General features: G+C 30.4%; 1 protein-coding gene across 1 annotated transcript; it reads left to right on the top strand.

Moving 5' to 3' along the window:
• Positions 1 to 13,562: 13,562 nt before the first annotated feature.
• On the top strand, positions 13,563 to 17,713 carry LOC133814833 (uncharacterized). Its single transcript, XM_062247745.1, has 6 exons — positions 13,563 to 15,237; positions 16,268 to 16,364; positions 16,859 to 17,003; positions 17,083 to 17,135; positions 17,339 to 17,459; positions 17,546 to 17,713. The coding sequence occupies exons 1-6, from the start codon at positions 13,563 to 13,565 to the stop codon at positions 17,711 to 17,713; spliced, it is 2,259 nt and encodes a 752-aa protein (XP_062103729.1).
• The last annotated feature ends 3,469 nt before the right edge of the window (positions 17,714 to 21,182 follow it).

Raw genomic sequence — 21,182 nt, 5'->3', positions numbered from 1 at the left:
TTGTTATTTCATATTTAAAAGTTATCACATGTTAGTATGAACTTATATCATAGAGAAATTTTGTTATGTTTAAAAAAAAACTTATAAGGAAACCAAATGGTTACTTAAACATCATAGAATTAGTTACATTGCAAAAATATATATATTAATTTTGCTAATAAGCTATACGGTAAGTTCTTATACTTTTTTATAACTCATTAGTTTCTTAAATATGTTTGAAGGTAATGTAAATGTATCCTATACAACAAGACAACATAATATAACCTAAAAATAAAACCATGATTTTAAAAGTAACTAATCAAAATAGGTAACAAAAATGTGTATGAGATAATATTATCTTAAAGTGAAGCTTTTTAATTCATAAAAAAAAAAAAAAGTTTTTTTATGAAAAGGTAACCAATTGGTATCTTATTCGTATCATAAGAAACCAAAATGTAGCTTTTTTAAAACCTAGAAAAATGGAGAATTTCGGAAAGCAAGATATCCCCTTTTTTTTCTATTCTAGTATTGATTATTATGGATTTCAGTATATGATGCTGACGTGGCACCGATATTTGTGTAAATAATTTGGTTAAAGGTATTTTTGTAAATACTTTAGATTCTAGGTATATAAATGTAAAATACCATTTTTAATATCTCAATTGCACAAATACACACACACATATATATATATATATATTTGGGCTTTGTTGTTGGTTTTTCTAGAGTTTTGTTGCCATATATTAAGGTTGTTCATCAAACTGCCCACACTGCACCAAAATATGAGGTTTGGAATCCTCTGTTGTGCAGTTGCAAATTACATATTTCCCAAACCGCGTGGTGCAAAGCAAATTGAAGTTTTGAATTTTATACTGCACCGCATTGTTATATATATATATATATCAATTTTTTATTACGTTTTTCATTTTTATCACATTTAAACTTAATGTAGCCCATTGAAAATAAGACTCAAACTATTTGTTCCAATCAACATTTGATTAGGGTAACATTGTTGACGCGGTTTTTTTGTCAACTAAGAATTATTGATAAAAATGATAGCTTTAGGCTTGAATAAATTGTGAATAAGAAAATAAGAACACCACACAATTTTTACGTGGTTCAGTGGTTAAATCCACCTAGTCCACGAGTCAATATTATTTTTTAGTATTTTCTCAAGAGAATCGTCTGATACAATTTTTCTAGAGTTTTGGTATCTTAAAACACTCATCCATTTTCCTATTCATTCCCTCTTGATTTATATGGGAGAAATGAACAAGTTTGGGTAACTTACAAAATTGGGTAACAGCCCATTATTACAATATATTCTATTAAATGTTAATTGATTACATTCAATACACCAAATCACATAACTCCTTTCTAAGATGTAATCCCGGATCCTTAGGGATCTATCTTTACGCCTTCATTACATCCTTGTCGAGCTGGAATCTCATCAAGCAAACTCAAACATGTTTAGGAGGACTTCTGTTGAACTACGTCATATGAACTAACCTTATGCGACCTGAAGAACCATCCAAGCGATTAGTCCGCTTTTCTGGTGGTAGCTCGGTTTGGACTGAACTGAAATATCCAGAACTCAGAACCACGAGCCTGGATTTAGAGAATCCTCATTAATCGCCTTGACAAATATGTTTCCCCAACTTACCCACTATAAAACTGTTCTACAAAAAAGACACGTCAGCTCATATTTTTCGGGTACAACAAACATGTTAAATGAAACTTTCATTTCCCTCTCAAAATTATTTATAGACTTTATTATGAAACTTTATTATAATGTTTAATTATTAAATTATTTAGCAATAGGTCTAAACCGCCTACACCACACCACTTTTTTGCAATGTAGTTTTAAGGTCTATGCAGTGTGGGTGCAATTTTGAAAATTACTCAAACTGCATATGCAATGCGGTCCAATAAATTAGCAAAAAAATCACACCACCCACACCACAAACACTCTTACTATATATACCTTTTAGTGGACTGTTGGTAGGTAATAATAACATTGAATGTATGTTTGCTTAGTTTATATGTGTAATTTATTTATTATAATATTATATGATACCTACATTCAACTAATAATTAATAGTGACTGCTGCAAAAAAATTCGTCAATTTACAAAAGCACGACAACTTTATTTTTATATTTTCGTCTCAATTTTTCTTATTACTGTAAAAGAGTCTCATATTTACATTTTAAAATATAAAAATGTAACAAGAAAATTAGAAGGTAACTCCTAACATAATTGAGATATAAAAGTAAAAGTTAATTAATATAAAAAGTAAAACTATTATCACTAGATACTATATATATTTCCAATGGTGTAAAAGTAAAGCTATCTTTGTATGGAAAGCTAAATAAAAAAAGTCCGCAATAAATTAGAAAATTATTTATTTTGTGATAAAATAAAAATTAAAAAAACTAAAAAATTTAGAATCAGTAAAAATAAAAACGGTACGTACATTTTCTTATTCATAATATGCTTTTATATTATTTCTATTTATATATGTAGTACATTATGAAAATCAAAAGTAATTTTTCAATCCCATCAATTATAGAATATTTTTTTACGATCTTTATAATATTAAAAAATGACAAAATAAAATACAAAAATCTCGTTATAATATTTATATTAAAAAAAGACAAAATAAAAAATATATATTAATTTATACGTATTATTTTATGATTACACATATGTTACGATAAATAATATATAAAATAAATTATTATTAAAAAAAATAATGCATTTAAGCACATAAATATGTTTTAGTTATAGTTTAATTTGAAAACATAATTTGATAGAATGATTTAATACTTTAATATGGAATTTTGAAACAATTGATTAGAAAATTATTATGACTTGTTTATTATCTTTCCTTGTTAATTTATTAATCTTAGTTAGATGTGTTATAGTTTAATTTGAAAACATAATTTGATAGAGTGCTTTTATTAAATTTTGAAATATGTGATTATAAAATTATTAAGACTTATTTATTAAATTTTTTTAATTTATTTATCTTATTTAGATGGTTTCAAAACTAACAATGTTAGAAAATAATAAAATAAAAGTGTTAAATATAAAGAAAAACAACTATTTTCGTTAAACACACATTTATAATATACTAGATACAAGCAATGTGCAATGCACATTTGCTTAGTTTTATTATTTATAGAATTTATTAATTATTTTTTACTAAATTTGTATAATTGTCATATAAATTTCAAATAAATAAACAATATTATATAGAAAAGAATGACATAAATATATTAAAAGAAAAATTAAACCAAAACATTGTTTATGATTTTTTTTTTAAATATATAATATAATATAATAATCTTTCTAAATATAAATGATAATTTTTTTAATAAATATTAAGATCATGTATTATATATTATTTTTATACTGATATTTTATAATATTTAAATTTATATTAATATAAGTATTAAATATTATTAAAATAATAACATTTGATAATATTTGAATTCATATTAATATAATCAGTAAAAAATTAAGATTGTATATTATTGTCATAATAATATTTTATAACATTTAAAATTATATTAATATACTTATTAAATATCTAATATTGTATTATATATTATTATAATAATGATATTTTATAACATTTGAATTTGAATTTATATTAATATAATTATTAAATATGTAGTATTTTATTAAATATTACTATAATAATGTGTTTACCGAGTTTTTCGGAAACTAGAATTATAAAATATAAGAGAGCTTAGAAAGCGACGAGTGTAGATTATCACACAAGGAGTTTTACGTGGTTGGGGCGTTAAAGAGTCTTAGTCCACGAGTCGATTGTATTATAGCTTTTAGGAGCTTTAGTAATGAATTTCTTTGAGTTTGAGCAGAGTGTATGCTTACAAGAGAAAAATCGGATCCCTTTTCCAGTGCACAACTGTTCATATTTATAGGCAGTTAAGTGCTCTGGGTTTGGGCCGGACTAATTCGGGCCCAATAAGGGTACAAACACTATTTGCTCACTGATGGAGGCTTAATACAAAGGATTTTAATAACTAAAATGCACTAATCAGGGCCCACTGGACCAACCTGAACGTAACCACGCTATAAGACTAACAACAGTATGCAGCTTCAGTCTGGTTCGCATGGGCTTCGAAGGATATCTGGGGGACAGGATCCATCAGAGTAGTGGCAGTACAATTCTGAAATGACGGCGTACATTCTATATGTAACCTCTTCTGCAGGTTAGTTATGGGGACAAAACTCTGTATTTTTTGGGGTGATGTCAGTATCGAGGGCAGCTTATCGCGCCCAACCTAGGCACCTGATCCGGGTTCATTTACTAACATCCTTCTTCGTTTACCCAGATCCTAGTTCGTTTATCAGGATCCGGGTTCATCCATGGTCGTCCCGGTCCATTTTTAGACTTGGAGGAAACGGTATCTCCATCACACCCCGGGCAACACCGGACAAAGGGTCCAGGAACATGTAACATACCAACTTCATGGTCCCCGCTTTTATTCCGGGACACAATTTGGGCTTTACTGAAATTTGGGCCGCTAAAGCTCACTCCTTCCTCGTCTATTGGGCCTAATCTAGGCCTTAAGTCCCTTCAGGATGGCCCATGGACTTAGTATGCGGAGCCGTGAATGAAGGGAGGAAACGGGGATAACATAATGATATTTTATAATATTTGAATTTATATTAATCTCTTCTATATAAAAAGTGTGTAGATAACGGCAATTCTTGGTTTTAATAGAATTACTTTAAAATTCCATCAATTTTAACAGTTCTAAGTAAACTGACGTTAACTTTAACAAATTTATTTTAATTGAATTAAAATCATGATAAACGTGTATACAATTATTTGGATTAACGATTTTTTTTTTAAATTCTGTCAATTTTAACAGAATTTAATAAACTGATGTTAATTTTAACAGTTTCATTTTAATTGAATAAAAAATATGGCAAACATGTACGCATTTTTTTGGATTAACGTGCTTAAATGCTATTATTTTAGTTAAAGAGATTAACATCTATTAACCAATTACAAAAAAATCAATTATTTGGTATAACGGAGTTATTTTAAAATTCTAACAATTTTAACAGAATTTAATAAACTGATGTTAACTTTAATAGTTTCAATTTAATTGAATAAAATACATGGCAAACGTGTACGCATATTTTTGGATTAACGTGCTTAAATGCTATTATTTTAGTTAAAGAGATTAACATCTATTAACCAATTACAAAAAAATCATGAACATGATATTTTTATTCGAAATTTCAAACTTTAACGATTTTATTTAAAATGTTGAAAATTTGATCCCTTCAACAGTGTCCTATTTTCTAGGCCTTGAATTTTTTTTTTAATTTGAAAAAATGTCAGTTAATATAGTCATAGTGTTTTTGTTGAGATCTTTTCACAAAAGTATCAAGTTTAATTTTTTTCGAAAATAATATCTAATTTAATAGTAGTCTTATATAAGAGTTACGAATAAGAGTTACATATGAATTATAGAACCTCTCTCCAAAACATTATACATTCTCTCCACACAAAATTGTAGGTTGAGTTCAACCAGAAAACATAATCAAGGTAAATTATTTTTTTATCCACACAAAATTAAGTGTCATATTCTTATTTATGTACATAAATCATAGATTTACTAACTATTTTTTTTTATCTAATCAGGTGGTCAATCTACGCAATTTCCAAGGTAAATCGACACACAAAAATAATTCAACTTCAACAAAACACAAGGTAGCATCTTATACAAATTCATTTATGATTTACTATATCCATCTTATAGACACAAAATTAAGTCTTAAATTCTTTATAATCATACATCATTAATTTACTAACCATTTATTCTCAAATAATTATGTTTCAAATTTTTTACTACCTATTTTTTTTTTCTAAAATCAGGTTGAAAATCTACGCAAAATTCCAAGGTAAATAGACACACAAAAGTAATTCAAGTTCAACAAAACAAAACACAAGGTAACATCTTATACAAATTCAGTTATGATTTACACTATTAATCCTATACAAATTCAATTATTAATTACTATACTATATTATGCTATGTGAGTAAAAATATTTTAGATGTTTTTAATTTATGAATTTAGTGAGTAGAGAAATAAAACTATTAATTGCTATGCTAATAAATATAAAATAGTCAAACAATAAAATAGTAGATTGAGAGAACTATGAAAGAAACCTACAACCATCAACAAGATTATAAGATTGATTAGATTAACTATCAACATTAAATAATACTCAAACAAATAATGCTAACCGTGCATAAATAAAATACTTAGATGTAGGGCTTGGGATTGTTAAAATGTAACATAATTTTATTAAAAAATTCCCTGGAGCCATTAAAAAAGAAAACAAAAAACATATAAACTTATACTTCCATATGAAAAGTAGCACATTAATATTTAATATAATCTTTTAACCCACCCCATATAATGAAATTCATTCTTTTAAACCACCCCTAGAAAACAAAAGTACAAACACATTTAAAAGAAATATATACCACATAAACATAAATCAACCATCTCAAAAACTCAATTCCTATTACTCATTTCTGCACAATACTTAAACATAAACATAAATCAACCATCTCAAAAACATGAAAAGGGTATAGTCGTATGATCTATACGACCAGGGGAAAATAGAGAGAGAGAGAGAGTTGTCTACCTTTGGACTTAGATTTCTACTTGTCCCCTTTAGAAATTTCCTTCTTTTCCTTGGGATAGAAGTTCTCATAGTCTGCCAACAAATAAACCTTCTTAGTTTACGGAACGCCGTCAAAAATAAAAAGTCTAACCAAAACATCAAGGGGAAATAAAAAGCTCACTCTTTTTCTTTGGGGCTTCGCTGGAGAAAAGTCTACGAAATTCAAGGTTACCGAGAATGTAACGAAAATCCGAAACAGATTCAAGGTGGCTTCGTTCTCATTCAAGGTGGCTGGCCTGCGACCCCCATACAACAAATTCTACCAAACACAATACATAAATCAACAAAAAATTACAAACCCCACCAAACAAAAATCCAAAAAATAAATAAAGATAAATCAGAAACAAAAAATATGGTGGCTATGTAGAAAACCCCTAAAACGAATCAGAAAACTTACTCTGTTCGTGTGCAAGGGAGGCCGAGATGCGCTTGGGTGATTCGGACACTTGCGCTTGGGTCGTCGAAGATGGTGAGGGAGGGACGACGGGGGCCGAATGCTTTTGGGTGAGGGGAGATGGAGCTAACGGTTCAGTAGCAAAGTCAAGGCACAGAGGGGAGGGTGGGTGGAGCTGGTGGAGCTAGTGGAGTGGTGGTGGGTTCCTTTGCCGAGAGACAAAGAGAAGGCACGACACAGAGGAGAGGGGAGGGAGACGGCTAGGTTTAGAAATGAAATGGGGTGTGGTAGAAAGATATATATTTATACTAGGGTTTGGTAGGTAGGGTTTGATTATTGGGCTTCAATTAATTAGTTTGGGTTTGGCCCAATGGGCTTTGATTATTGGGCTTCAGTTAATTAGTTTGGGTTTGGCCCAATAATGTGTAATTTTTACCACCAATGATGTTAAAATCTACCCAAAATTTATACTACAAAAGATTAATAACTAAAAATTTATAGTCAAAATTTATAACTTAGGTAAACAAAATTTTTCTTTATATATATTTAAATTAATTAAAATTAAATAAATTAGGAGATCCAATCTCTCCTCTGCTGTTTGTGCTAGTTATGGAGTATCTCACTAGACTCTTTAAGCAATTTGCTAATCATAAAGAGTTTAGATATCACCCTATGTGCAAACACTTACAATTAGTGAACCTTTGCTTTGCGGATGACCTGATTATGTTCTGTAAAGGCAATTTTAGATCAGTTTAGCTTATGTTTGAGGGATTTCTGAGTTTCTGTAGCAGCTCAGGGCTTGCTGCAAACCTGAATAAGTCCCAGATTTTCTTTGGGGGTGTTTCTGATGAGGTGAAGCAGAATATTCTTAATTATGTTGCTCTTGGTGAGGGAGCTTTCCCTCTGAAATATCTGGGGATCTCTTTGAGGCCTACGAAATGGCAAGCTGCTGATTGTGGGGAGATTATTAAGAAAATTTAGGCTAGCCTTCATATGTGGGCGAGTAAGCATCTTTCTTATGCGGGGAGAACTCAGTTGATTTATTCAGCTCTGCTTAGTATACGTAACTATTGGATGCATATTTTTATGCTCCCCTATAGTGTTATTCATGATATTGACAGATTGTGTCGAAATTTTCTTTGGGGTTCTTCTAATAACCGCAGCAAGTTCCATTGTACATCATGGGCTCAAGTTTGTCTCCCTAAAGCTCTTGGAGGTCTGGGTTTTAAGGAAGGTTCTGTTTGGAATAAAATTCTTATGGCTAAATTCATTTGGGCTTTGTCAACTAAACAAGATATTTTATGGGCGAAATGGATTGACGGGATTTATCTTAAGGGTCAATCGTTCTGGTCTTATCCTCTTAAACCATATGTGAGTTGGTATTGGCGTAAAATTTGTTACCTGAGGGAGACTTTCCCTGAATTTGTCTTGGTTTCTTCGGCTGTGAATGGTAGGCTTCGTCTGAATGCTCTGCTCAGTAGCATGCTTCAGAAGGATTCTGTTGATTTTGCTAAGGCTGTGTGGTGTTGCCTTTCAGTCCCTAAACACCGCTTTATCCTTTGGCAATCAGTTCTGGGTCACCTCCTGACTAGAGATAACTTGCTGAGATGCAAAATTTCAATCTCATCTCTGGTGTGCCCCGTTTGTGAGAAGGAGGAGGAATCGCATCAGCATCTGTTTTTTAACTGCTGTTTTTCACAGCAAGTTTGGCATTTACTTAATGGCTGGTTGGGTCCTGGTATGTCGCCAATTCAGTTTGATGACTGGAAGGTTTGGTTAAAAGGGAAACCGAAGAATGTTTTGCACAGCATTTCAGTTGCTTCTTTGGCAGCTGCTGTGTATGGAATTTGGTTTAATCGAAACTCTTGCATTTTTTCTTTCTGTTCCTATTCTCCTTTGTACATAGTGATGTTGATTAAGCAGGCCCTGAAAGTTAGATTAAATGGTAGGCTGAGTCAAAGAATCCTGAGTAAGAATTGTATCCTTGCTGAAGTTGTTAATTGTCTTAATCTGTTTTTCCTTTGGGTTGGTTCTTGAACTGGTTGTATTGAGTTTGTTTTGGTGCAATATATTCATTCTTTTCATCAAAAAAAAAAAAAATTAGGTATACAAAATTTGGAATATATTATTATCATCATATAATATTAATAATTATGTTATTTTGGATAACAAATTGGATATATATTAATAATATATAAATTGTATATCTTAATAAATATATAAATATTATTGTTATTAATTTTCATATATATATATATATAACATAGTTTGGTGGTTTAACATATTATTATATAAGAAATATAATTACATTAAAAATTTAACTTTATTATTATTATAATTTTACTTTCAAGATTACACTCATCTTTATTCACCTTCAACACTTTGAGTGCTACCAGGTTAGTATTAAAATATTAATTATTTATTATTACATAAATAATTAGAAGTTGCTTGGAATATGAAAATTTAGTTAATTAGTATATTTGAAAACATATTTTATCATTTAATTATTTAAATACAAAATCAACGTGCAAATAGGTTGATTTAGTATATATGTCATATTTTATCATATTTAAATAAAGTTAAATAGTATATTTAAAAACATATATGACATATATGCATTGCAATTTTATCTTTAATAAGTAACGTCCAATTTTATTAATAATAATAGTGTTTAAATATTTATAATAATAGTATGGTTTTGGGTTTTGAGTTTAATATTAATGTGGTCTTAGAATTCACCCAAAATTTATAGTACAAAATATTAATAACTAAAAATTTATACCCAAAATTTTTAACTTATATATTTAAATTAATTAAAATTAAATAACCTAAGTGGACAAAATTCAGAAGATATTATTTTCATCATATAATATTAATAATTAAGTTATTTTGGAAAACAAATTGGATATATATTAATAATAATATTCATAATATATAAATTGTATATCTTAATAAATATATAAATATTATTGTTATTAATTTCCAAATATATATAACATAGTTTGGTGGATTAACATATTCTTATATAAAAAAATTACATTTAAATTTAACTTTATTATTATTATAATTTTACTTTCAGGATTACACTCATTTCTATTCACCTTCAACACTTTGAGTGCTACCAGGTTAGTATTAAAATATTAATTATTTATTATTACATAAATAATTGGAAGTTGCTTGGAATATGAAAATTTAGTTAATTAATATATTTGAAAACATATTTTATCATTTAATTATTTAATCTATACTATGATATGACATATTTGTTATTTTTTTCCTATAGAAATATATCTTGCAGTTGAAACATATACTACATTCATTGACATAATGAGAAATTGTAAGATTTCATTAATAATAGTTTAAAAAAATTAGAAACCTAAAAAAAATTATGAACCTTATATTTGAATTTTTTTTCCTTTTTAAAGATTTTGACAAACCACCTACAAGAAGAATTTCATATAAAGATTTTCCGGAAGAAATTCGTAGAAAAAAAAGAGAGAGATATGCTGAACAGAAAGCATTAAAAACCAATTCAATTAGTATAAATGATACTAAATTATCAAATAACGATGATTTGGACACATTTGATAATGATCGTACGACAATATTGATTACTCAACATTCAAATATTGGTGTTCAATATACGAACAATATTTAACATGTTAGTCCTCTTCAAAGAGTATCAAAGAGACAACGAAATTCTCATACTCATACTGACATCAATGAAGAGGGATCGTCTCGTGAAGTCTTAATCTATCCCAATCTTGATGGCACCAGGCTAATTCATTCAGAGCCAAATTCATCTATAAATGTATTTATCCAACAAGTTTTCCTAAAATTATTTTTCTCAGTAGTCTAATTCAACCATCCTTCTATTAGTTTTTTCTTAACATTTCAAAAAAAATTATGAATAAGACCCATATGTTGTTCTGCAGGATCTAATCTATGAAATAAGCATACCAAGACCTTGTAGGGGTAAGGAATTAATATAAAATTAGTTAGTTTTTCAAAATTATTCATTAAAACAATATGGACAGTTTCATTTTGTTTTCTAATTAGTCATTCTCATCAAAATAGGTCAATCGCATACGCGTTCTACTGGATTTAGACAATTGCTAAAAGTAGTGTCATCTGAACCATATTCGCTGCCATTAGTGCTAGTTGTCGACATTGTAAAGCAAAGCGATTCTGCCATGAAACAACTGGGTTTTGTTGTGCTGATGGAAAAATTTATCTGGCCACAAATAATGTACCAAATGAGCTTTATGCGTTGTTTACATCCAACAGTAGTGAATCTCAACATTTCTGAATATACATTCGAACTTATAACAACAAGTTTGCGTTTACATCGTTCGGTGTTAATTTGATAAAGAACTCTGTCGAAGAAATAAAGGAATATATACTTTCAGAACCCAAGGACAAATCTATCACTATATCAACGACTTGTTTCCTTCCAATAGTCGTCCTTCTTATCTCCAATTGTATTTCTACGACACAGAGCATGAATTACAAAATTGAATTTCTGATTCAGACAGAATGGATCCATCAATTGTAACCCAGCTCATCAATATTCTTCACATCAATCCTTATTTCATTTCTTTTCGTTCACTTGGAGATCTCCCTGATTCGGAAAAACAAATCATTCATATAAAAACAGATGCTGGGCTTGATCAACGTGTATTCAATGCCCCTATATCCTCACATATTGCAGCGATATGGGTCGAAAATGATGACGGAGATCAACCAAGAGGACGTAACATTCTTTTGTATAACCATTCTGGTGGAAATCATAAAGTTCAGTATTACTTTGGGTGTTATGATCCACTGTAATATCCGATATTATTTCCTTTCGGTGATACTGGTTGGCATCAAGGGATTCAAAGGATTAGAGGAAGCAGATCAAAGTACAATGAAACAAACCCATTAATAAATCCTCAAGAATCAGCCACTGCAAAAGAACTACTTGCAACAGAAGAGCGAGGTTAGACTATAGTATTAAAAATTTAGAAATATACATTTAGTATATATACATCCACGTTAGTAACACTTCCTTCACATTCAACTTTTGTAGGATTAAACCAACAAAGAAAGTGCCCAATAGTTTCATGTCGCGAATATTATTGCTACAAGTTGCAAATAAGAGAAAATATTAGATCAATTTTGCTGCTTTTTGGTCGATTATTGCAGCAATTTGTTGTTGATATGTATGTGAAGATCGAGACCTCAAGACTAGATTATTTTAGAGGCAAGCAACAACATATTCGATCAGAGTTGTATCAAGGTATTATTGATACAATTACGCTTGGAGAAACAAATCCTTCTAATGTTGGGAAACGAATTATACTCCCATCTTCTTTTATTGGAGGTCCAAGAGACATGAGAAAAAGATATATGGAAGCAATGTCTTTAGTTCAACGTTACGGCAAACCTGACATTTTCTTAACGATGACATGCAATCCAAATTGGCCAGAAATTACAAATGAACTAAGTCCACATGAGGAGAGTCAAAATCGACCTGATTTGGTTGCTCGAGTCTTTCATGCGAAATTGGAAGAATTAAAGGACCAGTTATTCAAAAGGAAAATATTCGGAAAAGTGTCAGCATATGTCTATGTTATTGAGCACCAAAAAAGGGGTCTTCCGCATGCCCACTTTTTAATTATCGTACAAAATGAGTGGAAACTCCATGCACCAGAATCTTTTGATGAGATCGTATCAGCAGAGATACCTAATAAAATTACAAACATCCACTTCCATAACGTTGTTGTGAAGCACATGATGCATGGACCATGTGGAGTATTGAATCTATCAAATGTTTGCATTAAAGGAAATCGTGTATGAAAAAGTAATTATCCAAAGAATTATGCATCTACAACAACTATTGGAAACGATTGCTTCCCAATATATAGGCACTCAAACAATGGAATGACTGTGAAAGTTTAGGAAAAAATCTAGACAATCGTTGGGTTGTTCCATACAACCCGTATCTCCTTGCAACATTTAACTCTCACATTAATGTAGAGATTTGTTCTATAATAAAAGCAGTGAAATATCTTTACAAGTACATTTATAAAGGTCATGATCGTATCGCTTTCAACTTGGTTTCTGAAACAAACAATCAACAAGTTGATGAAATCCAGCAATTCCAGTCAACCCGATGGATTGCTCCCCCAGAAGCAATGTGGAGAATATATGGATTTATTATTAATGAGAAGTCCCCAGCAGTGTATAGTTTGCATTTACATTTGGAGGATCAACACCCGGTCACTTTCCAAGCAAACGACAATCTAATTAACATCCTCAATTTAGACCGTTCTAGAAAAACTATGCTAACATAATTCTTTGCATTAAATTGAGTAGATGAAAATGCAAATAAATTACTGTACAAACAAATTCCATAATATTATGTTTGTAACCATCAACACAAAGAATGGACTCCCCGAAAAATGAAAACAGTCATAGGTCGTATTGTTACAGCAAATCCATTTGAGGGTGAGCGTTATTTTATGCGAATATTGCTAAACCATGTAAGGGGACCGCTGTCCTTTGAAGATCTTAGAACAGTCGAGGGCATTTTGGCCCCCACATTTTGTGAGGCAGCAACAATGCATGGTTTGTTACAAAGAGACAGTAGCTTAGAAGACTGTTTACATGAGGCATCTTTATATCAAATGTCATCTAGTTTGAGGCGACTGTTCGCAACAATATTGGTATATTGTAATCCAACCAATCCAAGAGACCTTTGGGAACGTTTTGAGGAAGATATGTCAATTGATTTCAAATCTTCAGAAGATTCTACATCGACTGCAAGATATCATGTATTAAGGTCAATTTCTTCTACAATTGAATCAATGGGGAAAAACATTAACTCTTACCATCTTCTTGATGAAGACATTTCTTTCGATGGAAATGAATTTCAATCTAGAGAAATCAATGATGAGTTGGGTGTTGAAATTTTAGAAGAAGATATTACATCTTCAAGATCACTTAATAGCGTGCAACAACAAGTGTATAATGTAGTGTTGGAAAAAGTTTTATCAAACCAAAATGCTGCATTCTTTGTAGATGGCCCAGGTGGGATAGGGAAAACATTCCTATACAGGGTACTTCTGAAAACAGTACGATCAAGAAACTTGGTAGCACTTGCAACTGCTTCATCAGGTGTGGCTACATCTATACTTCCAGGAGGTCGAACAGCTCACTCACGCTTTAAGCTTCCACTTGATACTGACGAAAAGACCACATGTTGTGTGAGCAAACAAAGTGCACTTGCGAACCTTCTTCATGCAGCAAAATTAATAATATGGGATGAGACATCAATGACAAGAAAACAACACATAGAGGCATTAAACAAAATGCTACAAGATATCAATGATTCTGACGTAGCCTTCGGTGGAAAGGTTGTTGTTTTCGGGGGAGATTTTCAACAAGTATTACCTGTGGTTCGTAAAGGAACTAGACAAGAGCAGGTTAATTCCAGTCTGGTTCATTCTTACTTGTGGCCTACATTGAGTAAGTTTCGACTAACTGAAAATATGCGAGCAAGATTAGATCCAATGTTTTCAAATTATGTGTTAGCAGTAGGTAATGGATTGCCACCCACCACCAAAGATGAAATCATAAAAATACCAAATGGGATGCTTGTTTCCTATGATGATGACAAGACTTCATTAGATCACTTAATACAAGATGTTTTCCACAACATTAAAGATTATTCAGGAAATATGTCAACTATGATGAACCGGGCCATACTAACACCAAAGAATAGTTTTGTCGATGAAATAAATGCATTGTTAATACAAAGATTTCCAGGTGAAGCCCAACGATATTACAGTGTAGATGAGACAATAGATAAAACTGAGCAATCAGTTATGGAAGATTTCTTAAACACATTAACGCCTAATGGACTTCCGCCTCATGAATTATTACTAAAGGAACATTGTCCCATCATGCTCCTAAGAAACATTAATCCTTCAGAGGGACTATGCAATGGAACCCGTTTGATTTGTCGGGCTTTCGATCGAAATATCATAGATGCTGAAATTGTCGTTGGACATCATATGGGAAAAAGAGTCTTCATTCCAAGAATACCATTCTTACCAAATGTGGCTGATAATAGTGGTTATTCGTTTAAGCGAACTCAATTTCCTATAAGATTAAGTTTTGCAATGACCATAAATAAGTCACAAGGCCAAACATTGGATTATGTTGGGATTTATTTACCACAACCAGTATTTTCTCATGGCCAATTATACGTGGCTTTATCAAGGGCAAAGACAACGTCTACAGTGAGGATTTTAATTCGACCAGTGACTACTGATAAACTTGACAAAAACTACAACAAAAATATTGTGTACACATAACTATTATCATCATCGTGTTTAAATTAATGTTTACGTAGGTAATATTCACATATTTTATTAATCTATTTTCAATCCATTATTCTATTATTCTATTATTTCATAAATTAATAATTCAAATACATTATATTTATGTGTGTAATATTCTTCTATCTTTTCAGGGAAAAAATGCCGAAAATATGTACATCGATCAACGAGATCACGCCAAATACAAAACCTTGGAAAATCAAGATGATTGTGGCAGACAAATCTCTAAAACGAACAAGTCGTAACTCAGCAGTCAAATACCAAAATCTAATATTAATCAACCAACAGGCATCATATTTGTTATAATATATATTAGTTTGAAAATTACTAATACTCTCCTAAATGAATGTAGCATGCCTCTATTTATCATTTGCAACTCATATAATACAATATTAACCATTATTTCTTAAAATTTTGGTTCAGGGGAATTGAGTCCAATCAGTAATTTATGGAACAGATATTGACTCTAGGGAGGACACTTTAAAATTGTTTCACTCTTATTATATCAGTGACGTCCTTGTCAAAAACGCCAACCCAAGGTACAAGATTGGAACATATGAATATGATTGGACCCTCAACTCAAGAACACTAATAAAAGATGTATAAGAACAAGACAATCAAATAGAGGCGCCAAAATATAACATTGTTCCATTTACAGACTTGCATTCTTACAAAGACTCAGCTGAACGAATAGGTATTTCAAATTTAATTATTGTACAAATTGATTATCATCAAAATAACTATTTTCTTATTTTAATATGTAGATTTCTTAGCTGTTGCAATCCAGATTGAATCAACAAAAGAGATAACCACAAAATTTCAACAACAAACAATCCAAGAGATATATCTTATCGATGAAAGGTAAAAAAATAAAAACACTTTCAATTAAATTTAGTATTGATATTACTTTACAAAATGTACACTGACATTTTTAATTCAATCTAATTTGTCAACTTCAACCCAATTAAATTGACTATGTGGGGTTGGTTTGCCCAAGACGAATGCCAAACAATAACAAAAATTATTGAAGAATACCCAATAATATTGGGAACACAAATAGTTGTTTGAACATATAGAGGTACTTAGAAATACACAACTTATATATTCTTATATCTATGATATACTTCCATTAATATAAATCTCAATTTGAACACAAGATTGTCATTATCATCACGTTCATCAAGTACCTTCACAATCAATCCTCAAATTCCAGAGGCAACTGCATTGAAGCAATGATAATACTCGCATATTAAAATACACATATTGCTCAAATTACTTTACATTTAATTATATTATTTTCATACAATCTTCCTATATTTATTAACTTTTATTACTATTCCCTTTTTATTCTAAAGGGCGAATAATAATACACTGAAAATCAAAAGTATCATTGAAACATCGTTGACACATCCATCTACTACTCTATCATCTATTGGACTTCAAAAAACTGTGAAGATTTGTGATATTCCCTGTGCAATGAAAACATTGCAATCTATGGAGGTAAATATTATTTTTTATTTAAATTTAATAACAAAGTACAACTATTAACTTTCTAAAGAACAATTTTTATTTTATGTAGAAAAAATACTTTTGGATAGAAGCAAAGATAAATATAATTGATTCTGTCCAAATGTACTATTACATGTCGTGTGCGACATGCCATAGAAAAATACAACATAAGTATGACGAAATAATTGTTTGGGAAAATCCAAACTACAAACAACGAGGCACCCCCACACCACAGTGAGTACATTTAATTTAAATTTATAAATAAATTATAAATTTTAAAAAACTAATATTCACATTAAAACTAATATATTTAAATAAATTTTAAGTGCTAGGGCATATGTGCAACTAAAAGATGATACTGGAAAGCTCGATGTTGTTATGTTCGGAGAAGTAGTAGAAGAGACATTTGGTAGTTCTGCAGTCCAGTTGATGGAAAATTCTACACAGGTAAGAATAAATATTACTACATTTCAAAATAATACATATGAAAAAAACCATAATTTATATAAACTAACTCTAAATTGTTCTTGCAGGAAATTCCTCAACACATTGAAAGCGTTGCAAATAAATTAGCAACAAAAAAATGGACAATCAAATTGTCTGGAGATGAAGAAAAAATGAATTATGTGAAATACAAGCATTTCATTATTCTCTCAATTGAAGCCAAACAAGATAACAACAAGGATGAATCATCATCCTAAATTACAAACACAAATTAATCACTTTCTTCATTTATTTATTCAGAAAAAATCACATTCTTTATTAAACTATATACAATTTTTTTTTTTTTTTTATTTACGAAGGTCTAGCCTTTAAAACCGTTCAATAGCAAAATCGCTCGTTCGGAAACAAAACTACCAAATCCTTATCAACAATGTTATTATTTGAATTCCAACAATATTTTTAGTAATATCTTTATGTCATACATTATATTAAATATTGTCTTTTAAAATATATGACACTGATTATAGGAAATTTACTTATTTGGTACCCGTATTTTTGCAAACTATTGTTTTGGTACCCTCTTTTTTCATATGGTACCATGTATTTCAAAATCATAAATATTTTGTACCCTAAACTCAAATTTCATAAATACAATTTTTATCAATATGACCAAATTGTCATCAGTTATATGTAATTAAGTAATTAAATTTATATTTGGAAGTCATATAATTGAGATAAGTTTTATTAAATTGGTAAAATTATATCAATTAAATACAGAGTACCAAATGATTATTAATATAAATATGGGGTACCAAAACGATACTTCACAAAAATATACTGTACCAAATGGTTACCTACCTTTGATTAAATAATAAAATTTAATACGAAAGTTAAAAAATAACTCTAAGTTCACACATTTTCTCAATACAACTAAGCAAACGTGCATTGTACGTTGCTTTCTGCTAGTATAATTAATAAATATATATTTTTAATTATTTTAAAAAATATATTCAGTTAAATATTTAGAATATTAAGTTAAATTTAAAAAAAAAAACTGTTAAAATAAAAAAAAATCTTTATCTAGACACTTTTTATATAAAGATAAAAAGAGATTTGGATTGATATAATATATTAATTATATTATTGGAACTTGAATAGTGATTATTGTAATAGCTGTACTGGTATAAAAATAAAATGTAGAATTTATTTGATAATTTTTGTAAAATAAATCAGTAATTTTGAAAGTATGTAAAACAAAAAGTCAAAGTCAATTTTCAATAAAATGATACATGCACTCCTAGGAGTGCATTCCGCATTTTATTATTACTAATTTTGACATCAAGTTTCTCTTAATCAAAGCATGATTTTATTTTTTAACAAAAAAAAAAGGTGATATAATGTCAAAACGGGAGCCAATAAAATTATTCTCCCATGCGACAATAGCCTCCAAACAAACAAATAATAAAAAAAGAAAAAAGAAAAAGTAAATTGGTGTCCCCCCACCCCTAATTTGACTATTAAACATGAAAACAGTCATTTCCACTAAAAACATTTCACAAGGAAAAATAAAATTAACAGATTTAAAAAATTCAATTAAGGGTTCCTTGTACCCCAAATAAAATAAATAAATAAAAAAATAATAATAATATGCAGTCTTAATAGAAGAGAAAAAATACCTCAAACTTTAAAATGTAGCTAAAGATGAGGAAAATAAGTTTCTAATGAATAATATAAACCATGAACTAAAATAGTTAAAGACAATCTTCGTATGTAAATATTTCTACGTCATCTAGAGACAATTCTCTTATGTTTTTTTTACACACTTTTGTTGACTATTTCATTTAAATTTAAACAAGTATTATATATAATATAATATTTTGTTAATTTATTTATTATAAATATATTATTTAAATAATATAAAAAAAAATATAGAGAAATTATTGTATGATTTAATATAAATGTGTTGGTGAATGTGTGCTCTAATAATAATACAATACAGGTTTTTTTCTTTCTATCAAATATTGTATTTTGCGCACTATATAAAGGAAGAAGCTTGTATTTGAAAAATTAAGAGCACAAAGTGAAGTGGGCTTAAATTGGTTTCTAAAAAAAGAAAAGAGTAAGAATTTGAATTTGTGGGTTTTTCCAGGAAGTAGGGCACACACACCCAATTAAGCAAAATTGTCTCCAAACATCTTGTAAGCGTGAAAACACCCTTTGCACTCAACCAAGGGAACCATATTATGCTCATCCACATAATATTATTATTATTATTATTATTATTATTATTATTATTACAAAAATCAAATTCTTTAATCAATCAATGCCGTCATTGCTGTCATCATCCTTCTCCAATCATAATACTATTATTATTTTATTTTATTTATTTGCAATTGGGAAATTTGATTTTTAATGCAATAAGTGATACTCTGTTTGAAAAATACTTTATCCCTATAAGCCTCTCGTTTTGGTCCTACTAATGCCGTTACTACCCGAAATACCCCTGGCATAATTTTCTCAAACTCTCCGTATTCTCTCCCAAAATACCCAAACCAAGCAAACTTTGAAATCGATAGGCCTCGATTGAATCCGTAGAACCCAACCTTCATTGTCTTCCACGAACACGAACAAGGGCTCCCAAAAGTCGGACTTGACGATCGGAGAAGGGGAAGGAGAAAACGTTGAGCAAGGCAACCAAATTTTTAGGAAACAATCTCAAAGAAAGCGAAGGTGAGGGATTTCGTTTTTAATCTGCAATATGTGTATGTGCTTGGTTTTTTTGTTGATTTTTGTTCATAGGATAGATCGGGGCTGGCAATGAAGAAAACTGGGTTTTTTTCGATATTTTCATGAAACTCGATAGGACTCGATAGTATAGGAAGAGGAATGGATTAGACTGTGCCTCGATAGGAATCGATAGGACTCGATGATACACGGCTTTGGGAATTTTTAGAACCTACCTCGATAGGAATCGATAGGACTCGATGATACACGGCTTTGGGAATTTTAGAACCTACCTCGATATGAATCGATAGGACTCGATATGACTAGACTTTGGTTTTTTTGCCTTACCTCGATAGGACTCGATAAGACTCGATAGTAACCCGATGATATTATTCTTTGTGATTTTGGAACCCACCTCGATAGGTGTGACGCCCCACGTCACTATGGCTGCTTTCTGGAATGACGACTGGCCCTACAAACCAACACGAGTCTTTTCAGCATGCTTTGTCCTCACTCACATGCTTCCTAGGAAAACTTCCCAGGAGGTCACCCATCCCTAAATTACCCCAGGTCAAGCACGCTTAACTTTGGAGTTCTCAAGTGATGGACTACCGAAAAGAAGATGCATCTTGTTGATATAGGTAGTACCCATCAATCCATTTAAGCCCTCTTCAACTGTGTAGTCCCATACCTACACAGTCTTAGAATCATCACACTTGACCTTCCCCAGGCGGTGTGAGATTGCACAGCTTACCCGGTCTTTCCCCTTACGGATCACGGGATTCTGACTGTCACGATAGGCATCGATAAGACTCGATAGAACTCGATTGTTTCTGCCTCGATAGTAACTGCCTTACTAGAATGTTTTACATTTTTAACATTTTTTTTTGTTTTTTTTTCCAAATGCCTGAACTTATTGTGACGTTGGAGAAACACTTTCCTGGCCGTGTCACTTATAGGGGTAGTGCCTACTTGGATACCCTTATAGAGTAGTTTAAGAGG

Source organism: Humulus lupulus, chromosome 1 (assembly GCF_963169125.1).
Source record: "Humulus lupulus chromosome 1, drHumLupu1.1, whole genome shotgun sequence".
In the NCBI taxonomy this organism is placed as follows: Eukaryota; Viridiplantae; Streptophyta; class Magnoliopsida; order Rosales; family Cannabaceae; genus Humulus; species Humulus lupulus.
This window is presented reverse-complemented; position numbering and strand designations above follow the sequence as displayed.